Genomic DNA, 17046 nt, shown 5'->3' on the forward strand with positions numbered 1-17046 from the left:
CCGCCCGTGGCATTAAATTCCACAGATTCACCAGCCTCCAGCTAAAGAAATCCCTCCTCATCTTCGTTCGAAAGATATGCCCTTTAATTCTGGGGCTGTGCCCTCTGGTCTTGGACTCTCCCATGGGTTTGGTTTGGAGGCTCAAGCAAAATGGTCTTGGCTAACATTGCAGTGCAGGATAGAGCGTCCGGTTCTGTCAGACCCAGTGTCATTTGATGGTATGGGGCATCCATTTACCATCTCAAACAGCATTAAAATCTTCCATGGCATACAAACTGGGGAACTCCGTACCCTGCCCAGCATTTACCCATCAGTCTATCCTTATTTTTTAAGGCAGAGATAGATAGATTCTCGATTAGTACAAGTGTCAGAGGTTATGGGGAGAAGGTAGGAGAATGGGATTTGGAAGGAGAGACAGATCAGCCATGATTGAATGGCGGAGTGGACTGGATGGGCCGAATGACCTAATTCTACCCCTATTCCTTATGACCTTACCAATACTAGTCAACTGGTCATCATACCTGTTTGTGGGAGCTTGATGTGCAGAAATGGCCGCCACATTTCCAACATTATAACAATAATAATGCCAGAGCAGCACAGTGGCAGAGTTGCTGCCTTACAGCACCACAGACTCGCGCTCAATCCCGACTATGGGTGCTGTCTGTATGGAGTTTGTACGTTCTTCCAGCGACCATGTGGGTTTTCTCCGGGTGCTCCGGTTTCCTCTGATATTCCAAAGACGTAAAGATTTGTAGGTTCATTGGCTTCTGTAAATTGGCGCTAGTGTGCAGGATCGAACTAGTGTACGGGTGATTGATGGTCGGCGCAGGCCCGTGGGCCAAAGGGCCTGTTTCCACGCTGTATTTATAAACTAAACAGTGACTACACACTCAGAATAACTTTTTCAAATACTGCAATAAAACCTTGGCATATCGTGAAAGAAACATGAAAGATGTTACAGAAATGTTATTTGGCTCACATCACAGTTTTCATCATACAAGACCATTGCTGGTTTACACCCTCCCAAGTTATGGGCATTCAGCGATATGAACGAGCTTGCATTATATTATTACATTTAGAGGTCTGATGTACAGAATGTTTTTAAAAGACACAAGATGCTGGAGTAACTCAACAGGTCAGGCAGCATCTCGAGAGCATAAAGAGGTGATGTTTTCTTGCTATTGAGGGCGTGCAGCATAGGTTTACTAGGTTAATTCCCGGAATGGCGGGACTGTCATATGTTGAAAGACTGGAGCGACTAGGTTTGTACACACTGGAATTTAGAAGGATGAGAGGGGATCTTATCGAAACGTATAAGATTATTAAGGGGTTGGACATGTTAGAGGCAGGAAACATGTTCCCAATGTTGGGGGAGTCCAGAACCAGGGGCCACAGTTTAAGAATAAGGGGTAGGCCATTTTGAACAGAGATGAGGAAAAACTATTTTAGTCAGAGAGTTGTGAATCTGTGGAATTCTCTGCCTCAGAGGGCAGTGGAGGCCAATTCTCTGAATACATTCAAGAGAGAGCTAGATAGAGCTCTTAAGGATAGCGGAGTCAGGGGGTATGGGGAGAAAGCAGGAACGGGGTACTGATTGAGAATGATCAGCCATGATCACATTGAATGGCGGTGCTGGCTCGAAGGGCCGAATGGCCTACACCTGCACCTATTGTCTATTGTTTTGAGCCTTGACCCTTCTTCAGACGGTGTCATTAGCTGTGCCAAACATGATGCCAAGACCATCTATTCTCTGCCTGCACACAATCCATATGCCTGCATTCCATCTGCAGTTCTTTGCCTCTACCTTCCGATGTACATATGTTAATTCCCAACAATAGCAAAACTCGTTTCTCCCCTCGGTCTCTATTTTTGCTGACTGTCCTTCCTTTCAGTCTTCTGTGCTCTTGATGCCTTCCGTTACAATAGGGTGGCAGCACAGTTATCATTATATGATTTTTGTATATCTCCCAACCCGTTGCGTAGCTCCAGCAGTATCTTTATCTACCGTAAGTGGGTTATGGCTACAGGATCAGATCATATACAGGTTTAATTTAAGAAAATGACAAATATTCAAAAAGAATGAAATTGTCATTTTTATTCAAAATAATTATAAGCCACGCATATAAATTTATTTGGACTGAAAGAGTTGACAAAATGATCATGGTTTTAGCATGTTATTAAAATGTTTTAGAGTTCAGCAAAAAGCACTTGCTAATGAATGCAATCCAGCTATTTTAGTGCTCCATTGCAGAAGCCTTGGCACAGATATGGTGGGCCAAAGGGCCCATTCCTGCGCTGTACAGTTCTAATCTATGTAATCTTTTAAAGATACAGCATTGAAACAGGCCCTTCAGCCCACGCCGACCATCATTCACCCGTTCACACTTGTTCTATGTTATCCCACTTTCTCATCTACCCTCGGGGCAATGTTACAGAAGCCAAATAACCTACAAACCCACACATCATTGGAACGTGGGAGGACACCAAAGCACTGGGTGGAAACCCACATTGTCACAGGGAGAACAGACAAACTCCACACTCAGACAGCACCCAAGGTCAGGGTCGAACCTGGCTGTCTGGGGCTGTGAGGCAGCAGCTCTACCAGCTACACCACCTGAGGAAGACTGTCACGTTTTTGTAACTCTCTCCCTGAAAGGGTAATGGAAGCATTGAATATTTTACAGCTTTGATCATATTGAAGAGCAGAGCGGGCTCAAGGGGGAAGTAGCCATACTATATATCACATTGTTTTTGGGAACTTGGTGCATGTACAACAGCTACATAATTTCCTGCATAACAGTCCGACTACACTTCAGTGGCACTAAAAGCATTCTAGGGCATCCTGAAGGGGACATGAGGGACATCTTTTATACACATCCCCTTTCTCTTCCCCATTCTAATATTCAGACTCAATAAATTGCTGTGTCGAGAAGATAAGAGGCAATATGCATCAAGTCAGGAGACCACATACAGAGGCAGAAATTCGCCCTTGTTTCAAAGCATGGAGTTATATTATTTGTGACTATTTTAATAATAAAACATATGGTGCCTGAAATTTTAATGCATACAGATGGTGAAGGGAGAGAGACTTCACCAACCTCGCTTTGTCACTGTTGTACGAACAACCTGGACTGATGTTTAATGCAGTGAAACATTCCAAGGCACCTCGCAAATGTTAGCACACAAATTCTGACATTGGGTCACACAACATTTTCGAGCTGGTGACCAAAGGCAGAATAATTGAAGAACTGCAGAAAAACCAGGCAGGGAGGGAAGTCAGAATTCAGCGGGTATCCGAATGCTCTTTATACTGATAAATATAATTTTAACTGACTAAATCACAAGAATTCCAGATGTGACATTCAAAGACATGCTAACCCCTCAAAACATGGGTGAATATTAATGGTAATTTCAACACTGCAAACAATAATCTGATTTTTTGTTGATTTTCTAATACAGACATCTGTCCTATTTGATATGATGAATTCTCTTCCAGCCAGCAGGATACTGACAAACAGTATTTCTTTCCGTTTAGTTACGACGTCTCTTAAATATTGTATGGGCTGTTCTTCCTCAGTTAATACTTTGACTCTATAGATGTGACTGGTTCAGGTAATTTTACTGTCATCATGAGGCGGCACAGTGACGCAGCGGTAGAGTTAGATCCTGACCGGGGCAGTGTCTGTTCGGAGGGTCACAGGGAGAACGTACAAACTCCACGCAGATGGCACCCAATGTCAGGATCGCACCCGGGTCTCAGGCACTGTGAGTCAGCAACTCTTCCGCTGCGCCACCCATCATAGGAGTCACCCACAGAAGTCACTGTTGATGGATTGGTAATATGATCTTCAAACAAAAACATCATTCAATTCTCATGCTCTTAAATTTCTCAAGCATTCCATCCTTGGGTGATCAAGAGAAACAGAACAAGGTATTGAGGGGGAAAAAAAAATCAGTATCCATGATCGTAGTCATTGGTAGCGGAAGCACGAGAGGCCAAATGGTTCTAGTGGCAGCTGACAGTACTCTTAGATACCAGTCATTTGGCTCAAGATCAAGAGGGTGATGCAGTGGTGTAGCGTTGCTGCCTCACAGCACCAAAGACCCGAGTTCAATCTTGACTAGGGGTGCTGTCTTTGCAGAGTTTTTTACGTTCTCCCTGTGACCACATGGATTTTCTCCGGGTGCTCCGGTTTCCTCCCACAAAGACGTGCAGGTTAATTGGCTTTCGTAAATTGTCCCTAGTATGTAGGATAGTGTTAGTGTAGGGGTGATTACTAGCCAGCATGGACGTGTTTCTGAGCTGCATCTGTATCTCTGAGTCTGAAGATCAACTCAGAGGTCTGTGGACTCGCTTTTTCTGGCCGCTTGCACCTTCCCCACCACCACATTGCGTCTGTCAAGCTGCTAAATGCCTCACCCAAACCTGCTCAGTCCTCCATGAAGATAACTAACCAACCTCGCGATCACCTGCTCTAACATCTTTTGCCATGGCTTTGTGTCAAATTTTGCATTACAAAGATAAGCTGGACGGCAGCACAGTGGCACAGCTGGCAGAGCCTCTGCCTCACAACGTTAGAGATGCAGACTCGATCCTGACGTCAGGTGCTGGCCATGTGGAGTTTGCACGTTCTCTCCGTGACCGTGCAGATTTCCCCCCGTATCTTAAAAACGTGCAGTTTGGCCTCCGTAAAATTGCCGCTAAGGAGGTGAGATAACATAGAACTAGTGTGAACAGGTGGTCAGCGTGGACTCAGTGGGCCAAAGGGCCTGCTCCCATGCTGTAGCACTGAACTAAATTATCCTGCATTTAAATACAATGTAAAAATGTAAAATAACAACAGGAAATGCACAAAATAATAGCACAGTAGTGCAGTGGTCAATGTTGCTAGCACACAATTTCAGTGACCTGGGCTCAATCCCAACCTTCGGTGGCTTGTGTGGAATTTGCACATTCTCCCTGCAACGCACCTGTTTATACTGATCCGCTGGATTCCCCTCACATCTGTGTTGGACCACAATTGGCAACTATGAATTATTGGCCAACATTTTACCTCCCATTCCCCTTTATGTGCTCGCTGGAATTTAGAAGATTGAGGGGGGATCTTATAGAAACTTACAAAATTCTTAAGGGGTTGGACAGGCTAGATGTAGGAAGATTGTTCCCCATGTTGGGGAAGTCCAGAACAAGGGGTCACAGTTTAAGGATAAGGGGGAAGTCTTTTAGGACCGAGATGAGAACGTTTTTTTTCACACAGAGAGAGGTGAGTCTGTGGAATTCTCTGCCACAGAAGGTAGTTGAGGCCAGTTCATTGGCTATATTTAAGAGGGAGTTAGATGTGGCCCTTGTGACTAATGGGATCAGGGGGTATGGAGAGAAGGCAGGTACAGGATACTGAGTTGGATGATCAGCCATGATCATATTGAATGGCGGTGCAGGCTCGAAGGGCCGGATGGCCTACTCCTGCACCTATTTTCTATGCTTCTATGTTTATATGTACAGCATGGAAACAGCCCCTTCAGCCCCACCGACTGGCCATCACCCCATACACTATCCTACACACCAAGGAAAATTTACCAAGCCAACTAATCTTCCGGTTGCCAAACATTTTAACTCCTCTTCCCACACTAACCTTTATGTCCTGGGCCTCCTCCACAGTCAGACTGAGACCACATGCAAATTGGAGGAAAGGCACCTTATATTTCACATGGGCAGTGTATAACCCAAGTGGTATGAATAATGACCTCACGTTTCAAGTAACCCTTGCATTCCCTCGCTCTCCGCAACTCTGCCATCCTAGTAGTCCTGCCAGTGCCATTGGAGAGCGGTACAGCAGGCAAACATGCCCTTCAGCCCACCGAGTCCATGTCGCCATCGATTACCCATTCACACTAGTTCTATCCTGACTTCACACCCACTCCCTGCACGCCAAGGGCAATTTACAGAGGCCAATTAACCTACAGACCAGCACGGCTGTGGAATGCAGGAGGAAACCAGAGCAGCCGAAGGAAACCCACCTGGTCGCGGGGCGAATGTGCAACTCCACAGACCGCACCCGAGGTCAGGATTGAACCCACGGTCTGGGCCTCTGGCGCAGTGAGACAGTAGCTCTACCAGCTGCGCCACTGTGCTGCCCTAAATCCTGTCATCAATGGTCACGAGATGTAGCCCCATTGGCACCCGAGATTACAAATCACCCTTTGGGTCTTCAGTAAGTGTGTGGGCATGGGTATCGCCAGTGGCCTTACGCAGCCCATTCTGCACAGCACAAGCCTATAGGTGGCACAGTGGTGGAGTTGCTGCCTCACTGCGCCAGAGACCCGGGTTCGATCCTGACCACGGGTGCTGTCTGGGTGGAGTTGGTACGTTCGCCCCGTGACCGCGTGGGTTTTCTCCAGGTGTTCCGATTTCCTCCCACACTCCAAAAAATCATGGTGGTTGAAGATAGACACGAAATGCTGGAGAAACTCTGCAGGTCAGACAACATCCCTGTAGAAAAGGGATAGGTGACGTTTCAGGTCGGGACTTTCCCCCAGACTGAAAGACAGTGAAGGCCAGAGGAAAACAGGGCGGGCAACAGACGGCCTCAGGAAGGGTGGAGTCCACAATGGTCTATTGTTGGCCTGGGGGGATGCGCCAACGATGGGGATACAAGGATGAATCACAGAGGGGGGGGAGCAGTGAGCCAGTGTTACAAAACTCCTGTCGGAGAGAAGAGAGGTTAATTGGCCTGTGTGACTTGTCCCTGGTGGGTAGGATAGAACGTGTGTGAACGGGTGGTCGATGGGCCAAAGGGTCTGTTTCCACGCTGTATCTCTTAAAGACTGAAGCCTTGGCTCACCAGGGTCGGAAGCCCAAACGCATTCGCTCTTGTGGCGGGTCCAATCAGTCGTCGCTGTGCCTCGAATCGAAGCGATACAGATGGGTGCACTCCAGCCTTTAATCAGCCCTGACTGAAAGCAGACATCCATGGTCACCTGAAGTCCATCAACGCCACTGATCAGCCCCTGTCTCTGTGCCAGCGACAGCTACAGAGATTGCCATCAATGGGAGAATGTGATTACAGAGGGAATTCTCAGCCTTTGCAAGGACAGTGCAAGTTTTAACCTGACATTTGGTTCGAAGATCTGTATCTTCGGGAATAAAGGGACAAGATTTAACTTGCAGCGCGAACGAGAAACAAATAGAAGTCACAATCTGGAGCTGACAGTTGCCCACGAACGGGCGCCGGGTCGGGATTTCTCCAGTGGTCAGTCAATAGATTGTGTTGTTGTTCATCTTGACAATTATCACCGTTTAAACCGCAACGGACGGCGTCCCCATCGTAATCGAGGCCGTAAATGAAGTGGAGTGGCAGTGTAGTTTGTGGGAATTATCACACGGAGACTCTGATCCATTCATTGGGGGGCACCACACTAGCCGGAGCGGTCTACAAATGGACAAGCTGGGGACTAGGTTCGCCAACCACAGCTCTCCCAAGGTGAACAGTTGCAATCTTCCCATTAACTGCATGTGGCCTCCGCGTTTAATCTCTCTCCCCCAACACCGCACTGTCTTTATTGCATTGCCAGAAAACAAGTCGTACCAAAACGCAAAACACTGAAAGCACTTTGTAAAAAGTAATAACCCAGAATTGTTCCCCGCTGTGCTCAATTGCGTGTTCAGACGCCCGCCGACCCGCTTCACTTCCATGTGCTGCTTCAGCGTTAGAGATGGGAGTCTGTGGCTAGAGTGACAGAGGAAGGGAAGGCTGACACAGCACAGCCGACTGACTGACTTCAGAGTTGCCTGCATGAATCAATTTGAAACAAGCAGCCCTTCTTGCTAACCGGCTGCCAAAGTGTCGCCGAAAGCACCGTGTCAATGGTGAAACCCAACTTTTATCTTCATTGGAAGAACATGCACAAAGTGCTGGAGTAACATAGAAACATAGAAAATAGGTGCAGGAGTAGGCCATTCGGCCCTTCGAGCCTGCACCGCCATTCAATATGATCATGGCTGATCATCCAGCTCAGTAACCTGCCTTCTCTCCATACCCCCTGATCCCTTTAGCCACAAGGGCCACATCTAACTCCCTCTTAAATATAGCCAATGAACTGGCCTCAACTACCTTCTGTGGCAGAGAATTCCACAGACTCACCACTCTCTGTGTGAAGAAATGTTTTCTCATCTCGGTCCTAAAAGACTTCCCCCTTATCCTTCAGCTGTGACCCCTGGTTCTGGACTTCCCCAACATCGGGAACAATCTTCCCGCATCTAGCCTCTCCGACCCCTTAAGAATAACCCAGCGGGCCATGTCGCATCCCTGGAGTATATAGTTAGATAACGTTTTGGGTCAGGACACTTTCTCGGACTGGTGTCTCGTCATTCTTGATGGAGGGATAGACGTTTGGTTTAGGTTTATAGACAATGGACAATAGGTGCAGGAGCAGGCCATTCGGCCCTTCGAGCCAGCACCGCCATTCAATGTGATCATGGCTGATCATTCTCAATCAGTACCCCGTTCCTGCCTTCTCCCCATACCCCCTGACTCCGCTATCCTTAAGAGCTCTATCTAGCTCTCTCTTGAATGCATTCAGAGAATTGGCCTCCACTGCCTTCTGAGGCAGAGAATTCCACATATAGCCTGGGTTTAGGTTTGTTATTGTCACGTGTATCGAGGTAGAGTGAACGGCTTTGATTTAACCAGCATGCTATCCAAACAGACCAGATAATGCAATACATAAATTAAAATAATCAAACCAAACTTAAGTACAATAGGTAGCGCAAAGGGGAATTTAAAAAAAGTGCAGAGTGTAATTCTCAGCATGGTTGCGCATTCGCTTCAACACGACAAATCACGAACTAAAAAAGAAGGGTCTCGACCCAAAAAGTCGCCATTCCTTCCCTCCCGAGATGCTGCTTGTCCCTCTGAGTTACTCCACCATTCTTCGAACTAAACCATGAACTTGTATTTGGAGTTACTCAGCGGGTCGGGCAGCATCTCCGGAGAACATGGATAGATGACGATTCGAATTGGGACCCTTCTTCAGACCCGAAACGTCGCCTATCCATGAAAAGCTCCCCGAGAAACTGCCTGACCCGCTGAGGTACTCCTGCACGTTGTGTCCTTTTTTTTTGTAAACCAGCATCTGCAGTTCCTTGTGACTCTATGAACATCTTGGTTGTACTATGTACGGCTCTTTTACACTAGGATATTAGGATTATCAAATCAATGCTTTTTTTAAAATTGTATGTTATCTGACTATTATGTTGCCAAGTCAGTAAGTTGTTGCAAGTAAGTATTTCCCTGCTCCTACTTCCTTCCAACTGTACAAAGTGCTTATGTCGACTTGCCCTGCGTTTGAACAAGGCACCTGCAAATAAGTTTTCCAAACAAGTCAATAATTTGCCGGTGTCCACGGACAGTTCGGCGCATATCTGGCCAGTCGACCTACGTCCCCTCATATCTTACATTTCCAAGCATTATACGGCTCATGATGCACATGGGTGACACACACACACAGAACTTGCACGCTACCTTATACAAGACCCGCTTGACAGTTTGAGCGCCTCTGAATTAAACCCAGGGGGGGGGGGGGGGCACCGAATTAATTAAATGAAACGAAACGACTTCGGTTAATTAAACGTTGGAGTCCGATAACTGGAAGCCCACGTTGCATTTTCGCGGAGTAACCAAATTATTTTCCGTTCTGCCCATCCCGTTGCGTTGAATAAACACCATTCCTCTGGTCTGCGCTTATTCTATCGTGAAATGGCAGCAAGGTGAAGTTATGCTGTTTGCACGTGGGCGTCTTACCGGTATCCCCAGGAATTTCAAGTGCGGAGGTATTGCGGGTCGCAGTTGCGCGCCTGTGTCTGTGTCGGTGTAGGTCCCCGCAAAGTTGGATCAATTGCCGGGCTTGGCTGCACGGATCTACAGGATGGTTGTGTCCTCCAGATGTGGTGAAGGCGGCGGCGACGTGGCTACTGCTGCGGACATCCCTCGGATCCCGGTCACCCTGCGCCGATCTCCCTCCACTAAATCAGTTCATCTCGGGCGAGGATGGATGGATGTCTTATCACACGGGAGTCCTTCAATCAATGAGCCTTTGCAGTGATCAATCCTGCAACATCCACCCTCTTCTTCTTCCCCCTCCCTAACTCTCTCTCTCTCTCTCTCTCTCTCTCCCTCTCTCTCACACACACACAATTCAAATCCCTGTGTTGATTTCGCTCATAGTGAGAAACCCGTGCAGATTCGAACCCCAAGCCTGTATCCGTGACCGCACAGAGCAGCTTCCTCCCGGCGCAGCAGTTTCAATTGACTGGCATGCCTTTTCTCAGCTTGGATTTAGACCGCAGGAATCAAACTGTTCATTGCTCCTTCTTTGCCACTCACGCTCCAGGAGAAAAACTCTCTCTCTCTGTCTCTGCTCCGTCTTATTTCTTACATGATGCTGACATTCTCAGCAACACCGACCGAACATCCAAACTGCTTCTCTCTCTCTCTCTCTTGCTCTCTCTCTTAATCACTGTAGTCTGTGGAGCGCACAGATACCCACCACTATTTCTGCGCAAAAACACACACACACACACACACACACACACAGTGGCGATCTGGAAGAGCGAGCTTTCTCCTAAACTCGCTCACTTGCCATTTACAGAGTGCGGCGCTCCCTGGAATCAAGCACTAACACACCACTGTTGGCACGCTTCTCTCTCTCTCTCTCTCTCTCTCTCTCTCTCCACCCCAACCCCCCCTCTTCTCATTCTCAGAGAGGCGGTGGATAGATGCAAGACATTAATGCATTTAAAATATATACACGCGTGCACAGTCTGATCTCCCTAAACGAATCCCCCCCATATTCCTCCCCCCACCAACAATGTTCCCCACACCGCTGTCGCCGCCTGGTGGAATTAATGCAAGATTGGGTCGACTTTGCATCGTGCAAATTGCAGCAAATCTTGGATCGGATCACGGATGAACCAGCCACGCGTTGCATTTGAAATAAAAACGTTTTTTTATTAAAGAGATCAACTTGGCTATCGACTCTTGTTATGCCCCCTTTATCCCTTGCAAATGCAGTCACCATGAAAGCAAACTTTAAAACATGGGGCGATTCACAAAAGTGTCTTAAATGAACTATAAGAAGATAACTGCAGATGCTGGTACAAATCTAAGGCATTTATTCACACAATGCTGGAGTAACTCAGCAGGTCAGGCAGCATCTCGGGAGAGAAGGAATGGGTGATGTTTCGGGTCGAGACCCTTCTTCAGACTGATGTCAGGGGGGGCAGGACAAAGGTACTAATGAGTACTGATGAGAATGAGTGCTTAATGGACGTCGTGTGAAATTAAATGCCACACGGGAGGAGTTAATTTCTAAAAGCGCCCCGGGTCGAAGGGTTGGAATGAAGTCGTCTGGGGAAGGAAAGATTGAGATCACCGCATGATTTGAAGTTTTTGAAACGACGCGGTCGTTGCAGGTTCCTCGTCCACCGTAGAAATGACAGGTCGCGCCGGGAGTAATAATTGATACACTCTCGGTCGCTGTGGAAATGTATCAATCACAGGGCTTGCGCCTGTCAGGAATTAGTGAAAAGCACAGGTTACGTAAACAGGTAACGACAAACACGGTCAGAAACATATCTTTGGTCAGAAACTGTGGGAATTCCTAAATTGGAAGATTTCTTTCTAAAGATTTCCGTGTTAAGATCTGTTAGAATATGCGTGATTCTCCAAACTCCAGATTACTCTGCAGTTTATGGTGATTTATTGTGAACAGCTCGGCTAACCCTGGCTGCAATCTTTCCCGGATTACTCGGCGTGGGTGTTCACATTGTATAAATCAGATGAATTTAGCTCAAGGTGCCGACGTCAGTTCTTTTTCGGAGACGGGAACAAAAAAACAGCCCTCGATAGTTCTCGTTCTCATTTGCGGCAAATGTATAGAACGTGGAACAAGTGCAGCACATGGGCGGGATCGTCGGTCCACAATGTCCGTGTGGAACATGATGCCAAGATAACCTAATCTCCCCTGCCTGCTCATCATCCATATTCCTCCATTCCCTGTACATCCACGTGCCCATCTAAAAGCCTCTTCAAACCACCCCTGCCCTGGCATTGCGTCCCAGGCATCCACCACCCTCTGTGTAAAAGAAACTTGCCCAGCACATCTCCTTTCACCATTGCCCCCCCCCCCCCCCCCCCCACCCCCTCACTTTAAAGCTATTACCTCTAGTCTTTATTCACAAAATGCTGGAGTAACTCAGCGGGTCAGGCAGCATCTCAGGAGAGAATGAATGGGTGACGTTTCGGGTCGAGACCCAGTGGAAAAAGGTTCTTAATTTCTACCCTTTTTATGCCTCATAATTGTATATACTTCTATTAGGTTTACCCGCAACCCCCAGCACTCTCTGATTCTGAGTAACACGGGTCTCCAACTGTTAAACTCCACAGTCGTTCCTGGGGAGAGTGGGCGCAATACAAATAAATCAGTGCTATTGACTTGAAGGTCAGGACACTTTCTCATTTTCCATCTGCCACTCTAACTAATTTTTCATGTTTCATCCACCCCAATGCACGTACCTGATGTTGCGATTAATATCACGAGGTGGTGCAGCCGGTAGAACCGCTGCTTCACAGCGCCAGAGACCCGGGTTTGATCCTGACGACGGGTGCTGTCTGTCTGGAGTTTGCACGTCCCCCCTGTGACCACAGTTTTCTCCGGGTGCTCCGGTTTCCTCCCACACTCCAACGACGTACAGATTTGTAGGTTAATTGGCTTTGGTAAAATTGTAAATTGTCCCTTGTGTGTGGGATAGTGCTTGTGTACTATCGTTGGTCGGCGTGGACTCTGTGGGCCAAAGGACCTGTTTCCAGGCTGTGTCTAGTCTAAAGTCAAAACCGTAATACTTGCTCTACCTATCCTGATGCTGCCAAGTCTTTTGTGGTTCCGGATGCTTGCCAATGTGATTTTTGTCCTAAATCTCCTCTGAAATAACAATGTAGCTATGCACTGAGCTGTGAGAAACTGCCAATGAAGTGGGAACACAATGCCTAGGTTCTGTGAATAGAAATTAAACCAACCAACGTGTACCCAAACAGTCTTTCCAGGTGAGACAAAGGTTCACCTGCACCTCCTCCAACCTCATCTATTGCATCCGCTGCTCTAGATGTCAACTTATTTACATCGGCGAAACCAAGCGCAGGCTCGGCGATCGCTTCGCTGAACACCTGCGCTCGGTCCTCATTAACCAAACTGATCTCCCGGTGGCCGAGCATTTCAACTCCCCCTCCCATTCCCAGTCTGACCTTTCTGTCATGGGCCTCCTCCAGTGCCATAGTGAAGCCCACCGGAAATTGGAGGAACAGCACCTCATATTTCGCCTGGGCAATTTGCAGCCCAGTGGTATGAACATCGACTTCTCCAACTTTAGATAGTTCCTCTGTCCCTCTCTTCCCCTCCTCCTTCCCAGATCTCCCTCTATCTTCCTGTCTCCACCTATATCCTTCCTTTGTCCCGCCCCCCTGACATCAGTCTGAAGAAGGGTCTCGACCCGAAACGTCACCCATTCCTTCTCTCCCAAGATGCTGCCTGACCTGCTGAGTTACTCCAGCATTTTGTGAATAAATCGATTTGTACCTAAAACAAAATGGCTCTGTCCCATCTTGACCTCTCTTTTCTAGCTTTCTTCCCCCTACAACAATGTGTGAAGAAGCGTTGCTTTCCATTCCCTCCACAGATTCTGCCTGACCTGCTGGGTCTCGACCCGAAAGGTCACCCATTCCTTCTCTCCAGAGATGCTGCCTGTCCCGCTGAGTTACTCCAGCTTTTTGTGTCTATCTTTAGTTTTAGTTTAAGTTTAGTTTAGAGATACAGCGTGGAAGCAGGCCCTTCAGCCCACCAAGTCCGCACCGACCAGTGATCCCCGCACACTAACTCTATCCAACACACAGTAAGGACAATTTACATTTCTACCAAGCCAATTAACCTACAAACTCCGTACGTCTACAGTGTGTGGGAGGATACCGGAGAAAACCCACGCAGGTCACAGGGAGAATGTACAATCTCCGTAGAGCCAGTACTGGTAATCAGGATCGAACCCCGGTCGCTGGCGCTACAAGGTACTGCTGCACCACTTATCATTCGAGCACTTTGTGTTTTTATTGTATCTTGGAGGCAGTGAGAGAAAAGGGAGAGGAATATCCTTGCATTTGCATCAACGACCAATTTCCAGTGACCCCCATTGAAAGTATAGGTGATGATTGGAAATAGGTTGTTGATGCAACTTTTCCACAGCTCAGTGAATCTCAGTGGACACAGAAGCTTAGTACCACTTGAACACAAAGGTCTCAATGACTGATCCTTCAAATGAGAATAAATAGAAATTATCTCTGTCTTTCTGGTAGACTCATTGTCATACAGCACAAAAGGAATCTTTCAGCCCAGCTCATCCATGCCGGCCATCTATGCTAGTTCCAATTGCCCAAGTTTGGCCCATATCCCTCTAAACCTTTCCAATCCATGTAACAGTCCAAGTGTCTTTCAAATGCTGTATCGTATCTGCCCCAACTACCTCCTCTGGCAGCTTGTTCCATCTGAGCAAAAAGGTTTGCCTTTCTGGTTCCTATTAAATCTTTCCCCTCTCACCTTAAACCTACATCCTCTGGTTCTTGGTTCCCCTACCCTGGGAAAAGGACTCTGTGCATTCACCTTATTTATTTTCCTCATAATTTTTTGCATCTCCGTAAGATCACCTCTCTGCCACCTGCACTGCAAGGAATAAAGTTCTAGCCTGCCCGACCTCTCCCAAGAGCTCAGGCCCTCGAATCCTGGCAACATCCTTGTAAATCTTCTCTCCACTCTTTTCACAATGTCCTCTCTGGTAGATGTAAAATAAAACTCCATGGCACTTTTCGAAGATGATCAATGCTTGATAGCATTTGGCCAACATGTCCCCGCCAACCATCGGTGTTGACAAAGTAATGCAGCAACTCTACTGTTGCGCCACTGTGCTGACCTTGTTTTTGGTTTTAGTCTTTGGTTACTCACCAAATAACAAAGAGTAAGCTACCAACAAAGCATTCGTTAATATTTCAGAGAAGATTTATTTTAGAAGAGATTAAAGGCAAAAATCACGTTGGTAACCATCTAGAACCACAAAATATTTGGCAGCATAAGGATAGGCCGAGCACGTAGTATCCTTTAGACTTTAGAGATACAGCTTCGAAACAGGCCCTTTGGCCAACCGAGTTGGTGCCAGTCGGCGATCACTCTGTACACTGGCACTATCCACAATTTTACCGAAGACAACTAACCTACAAACCTATACATCTTTGGAGTGTGAGAAGAAACTGTCCCCACCCAGAAAAAACCCACATGGTCATAGGGGGAATGTACAAGCTCCATACAGCCAGCACCCGTAGCCAGGATCGAACCCGAGTCTCTGGCACTCTAAGGTAGCAACTCTATGCCCGCACCTCCAGACTCAGGAACAGCTTCATCCCCAGGGCCATAGCTGCTATGAACCGGTCCTGCTGAGCCGGATGGCCACAACGCATAGATCAACTTGCACTTTACCCTGTCCAAAACTGTTATAACTGTTCGTTTCGTTGGGTTGCTGCTGTCTAAATTACCTAAATTAGTGCATCGTATGGGAGGCGCATTCCCAATCTCGTTGTACCCCTGGGTACAATGACAATAAAGATATATTGTATTGTATTGTATTGTATTGTATTTATTCACAAAATGCTGGAGTAACTCTGCAGGTCAGGCAGCATCTCGGGAGAGAAGGAATGGGTGACGTTTCGGGTCGAGACCCTTCTTCAGACTGATGTCAGGGGGGCGGGATAAAGGAAGGATATAGGTGGAGACAGGAAAATAGAGGGAGATCTGGGAAGGAGGAGGGGAAGAGAGGGACAGAGGAACTATCTAAAGTTGGAGAAGTCGATGTTCATACCACTGGGCTGCAAACTGCCCAGGCGAAATATGAGGTGCTGTTCCTCCAATTTCCGGTGGGCCTCACTATGGCACTGGAGGAGACCCATGACAGAAAGGTCAGACTGGGAATGGGAGGGGGAGTTGAAGTGCTCGGCCACCGGGAGATCAGTTTGGTTAATGCGGACCGAGCGCAGGTGTTCAGCGAAGCGATCGCCGAGCCTGCGCCTGCGCCACTGCGCCACCCCCTATACCCACAGCCTTTTTGAACTAATCCAACATATCATGGTCACAAGCTTAATGTCAAGTTTTTTTTTAATCCAATTTTTTTTTAATAGAATAATAGTTTGAATTTAACAGCTGGTATAGCTGAATTTGAACTCCCGTTTCCAGATCATTCGTTAAAGCCTTTGAGTTATTTGTCTAGGAGCATTTGCATTAGTTGACCACATCCAATCATCCTTGCATCTTTGCCCTGGTGCATTAATGGAACTCAATCACTGTGTAATAAATCACTGACAAACCTCCCTAATCCATTCTTGGCTTAATTTCCCTTTTGTTCATTGCTAACATTAACTTAAAAATGTATGTCTAATTATACACGTCTCTTGAAAAGCACAATGACCAAAATCTTCAATTTTGCCTTTATTAAATCTAATTTTCAGTAATGTTAAACCTTGAATACTAAATAATGAAAATCAAATGGGTTTGCAGCTCATTGTGAGTTTGAATCTGGTCGGCGATATGTAATTAATATTCATTCAAAGAGCCCTTGCAAATTTGTTGATTTTCATTAATGTTTTGTGCTGTAATTGGAACTATTTTCAATGCAGTTTTGGCCAGTCCTGTAATTGCTTAATTGAGAAAATTAAAGATCTCTAAAACATGCTGTGGATTTGTTCCCAATAATACCATTGGAAATATGATTAGATGTGGTAATATCTAACACATTGTTTGAGTGCTGTAGACACCATTCTGGGATGCACAATTAATATTGGGCATCACTGATAAAGGGGTTGGAGTGTATACATGTAAATAGTGTCCAACACATTTGATGTCAATGCTGCCAATTTGGTGCCATTTTTTCAGTTAATACCTTCTTAAACACACACTACAAATCAT

The 17046-nt window shown here is 46.7% G+C and overlaps 1 protein-coding gene across 2 annotated transcripts in view; it reads right to left on the reverse strand.

Moving 5' to 3' along the window:
• The window catches only part of il1rapl2 (interleukin 1 receptor accessory protein-like 2), an 806853-nt gene extending 796222 nt beyond the window's left edge, over nucleotides 1-10631 (reverse strand). Inside the window, exon 1 of one of the 2 annotated variants that reach the window (XM_078412191.1) lies at nucleotides 9801-10631. Coding sequence is in view for 1 of the 2 variants with exons in the window: in XM_078412190.1 (XP_078268316.1) it covers nucleotides 6843-6865 (23 nt within the window). In the remaining variant the exon portion in view is untranslated. Of the gene's footprint in view, nucleotides 1-6842; nucleotides 6972-9800 lie in introns of those variants that run through there. The other variant, XM_078412190.1, reaches the window with a different exon arrangement.
• Between the last annotated feature and the right edge of the window lie 6415 nt (nucleotides 10632-17046).

This window comes from Rhinoraja longicauda, chromosome 15, assembly GCF_053455715.1.
Source record: "Rhinoraja longicauda isolate Sanriku21f chromosome 15, sRhiLon1.1, whole genome shotgun sequence".
Taxonomy (NCBI): Eukaryota; Metazoa; Chordata; class Chondrichthyes; order Rajiformes; family Arhynchobatidae; genus Rhinoraja; species Rhinoraja longicauda.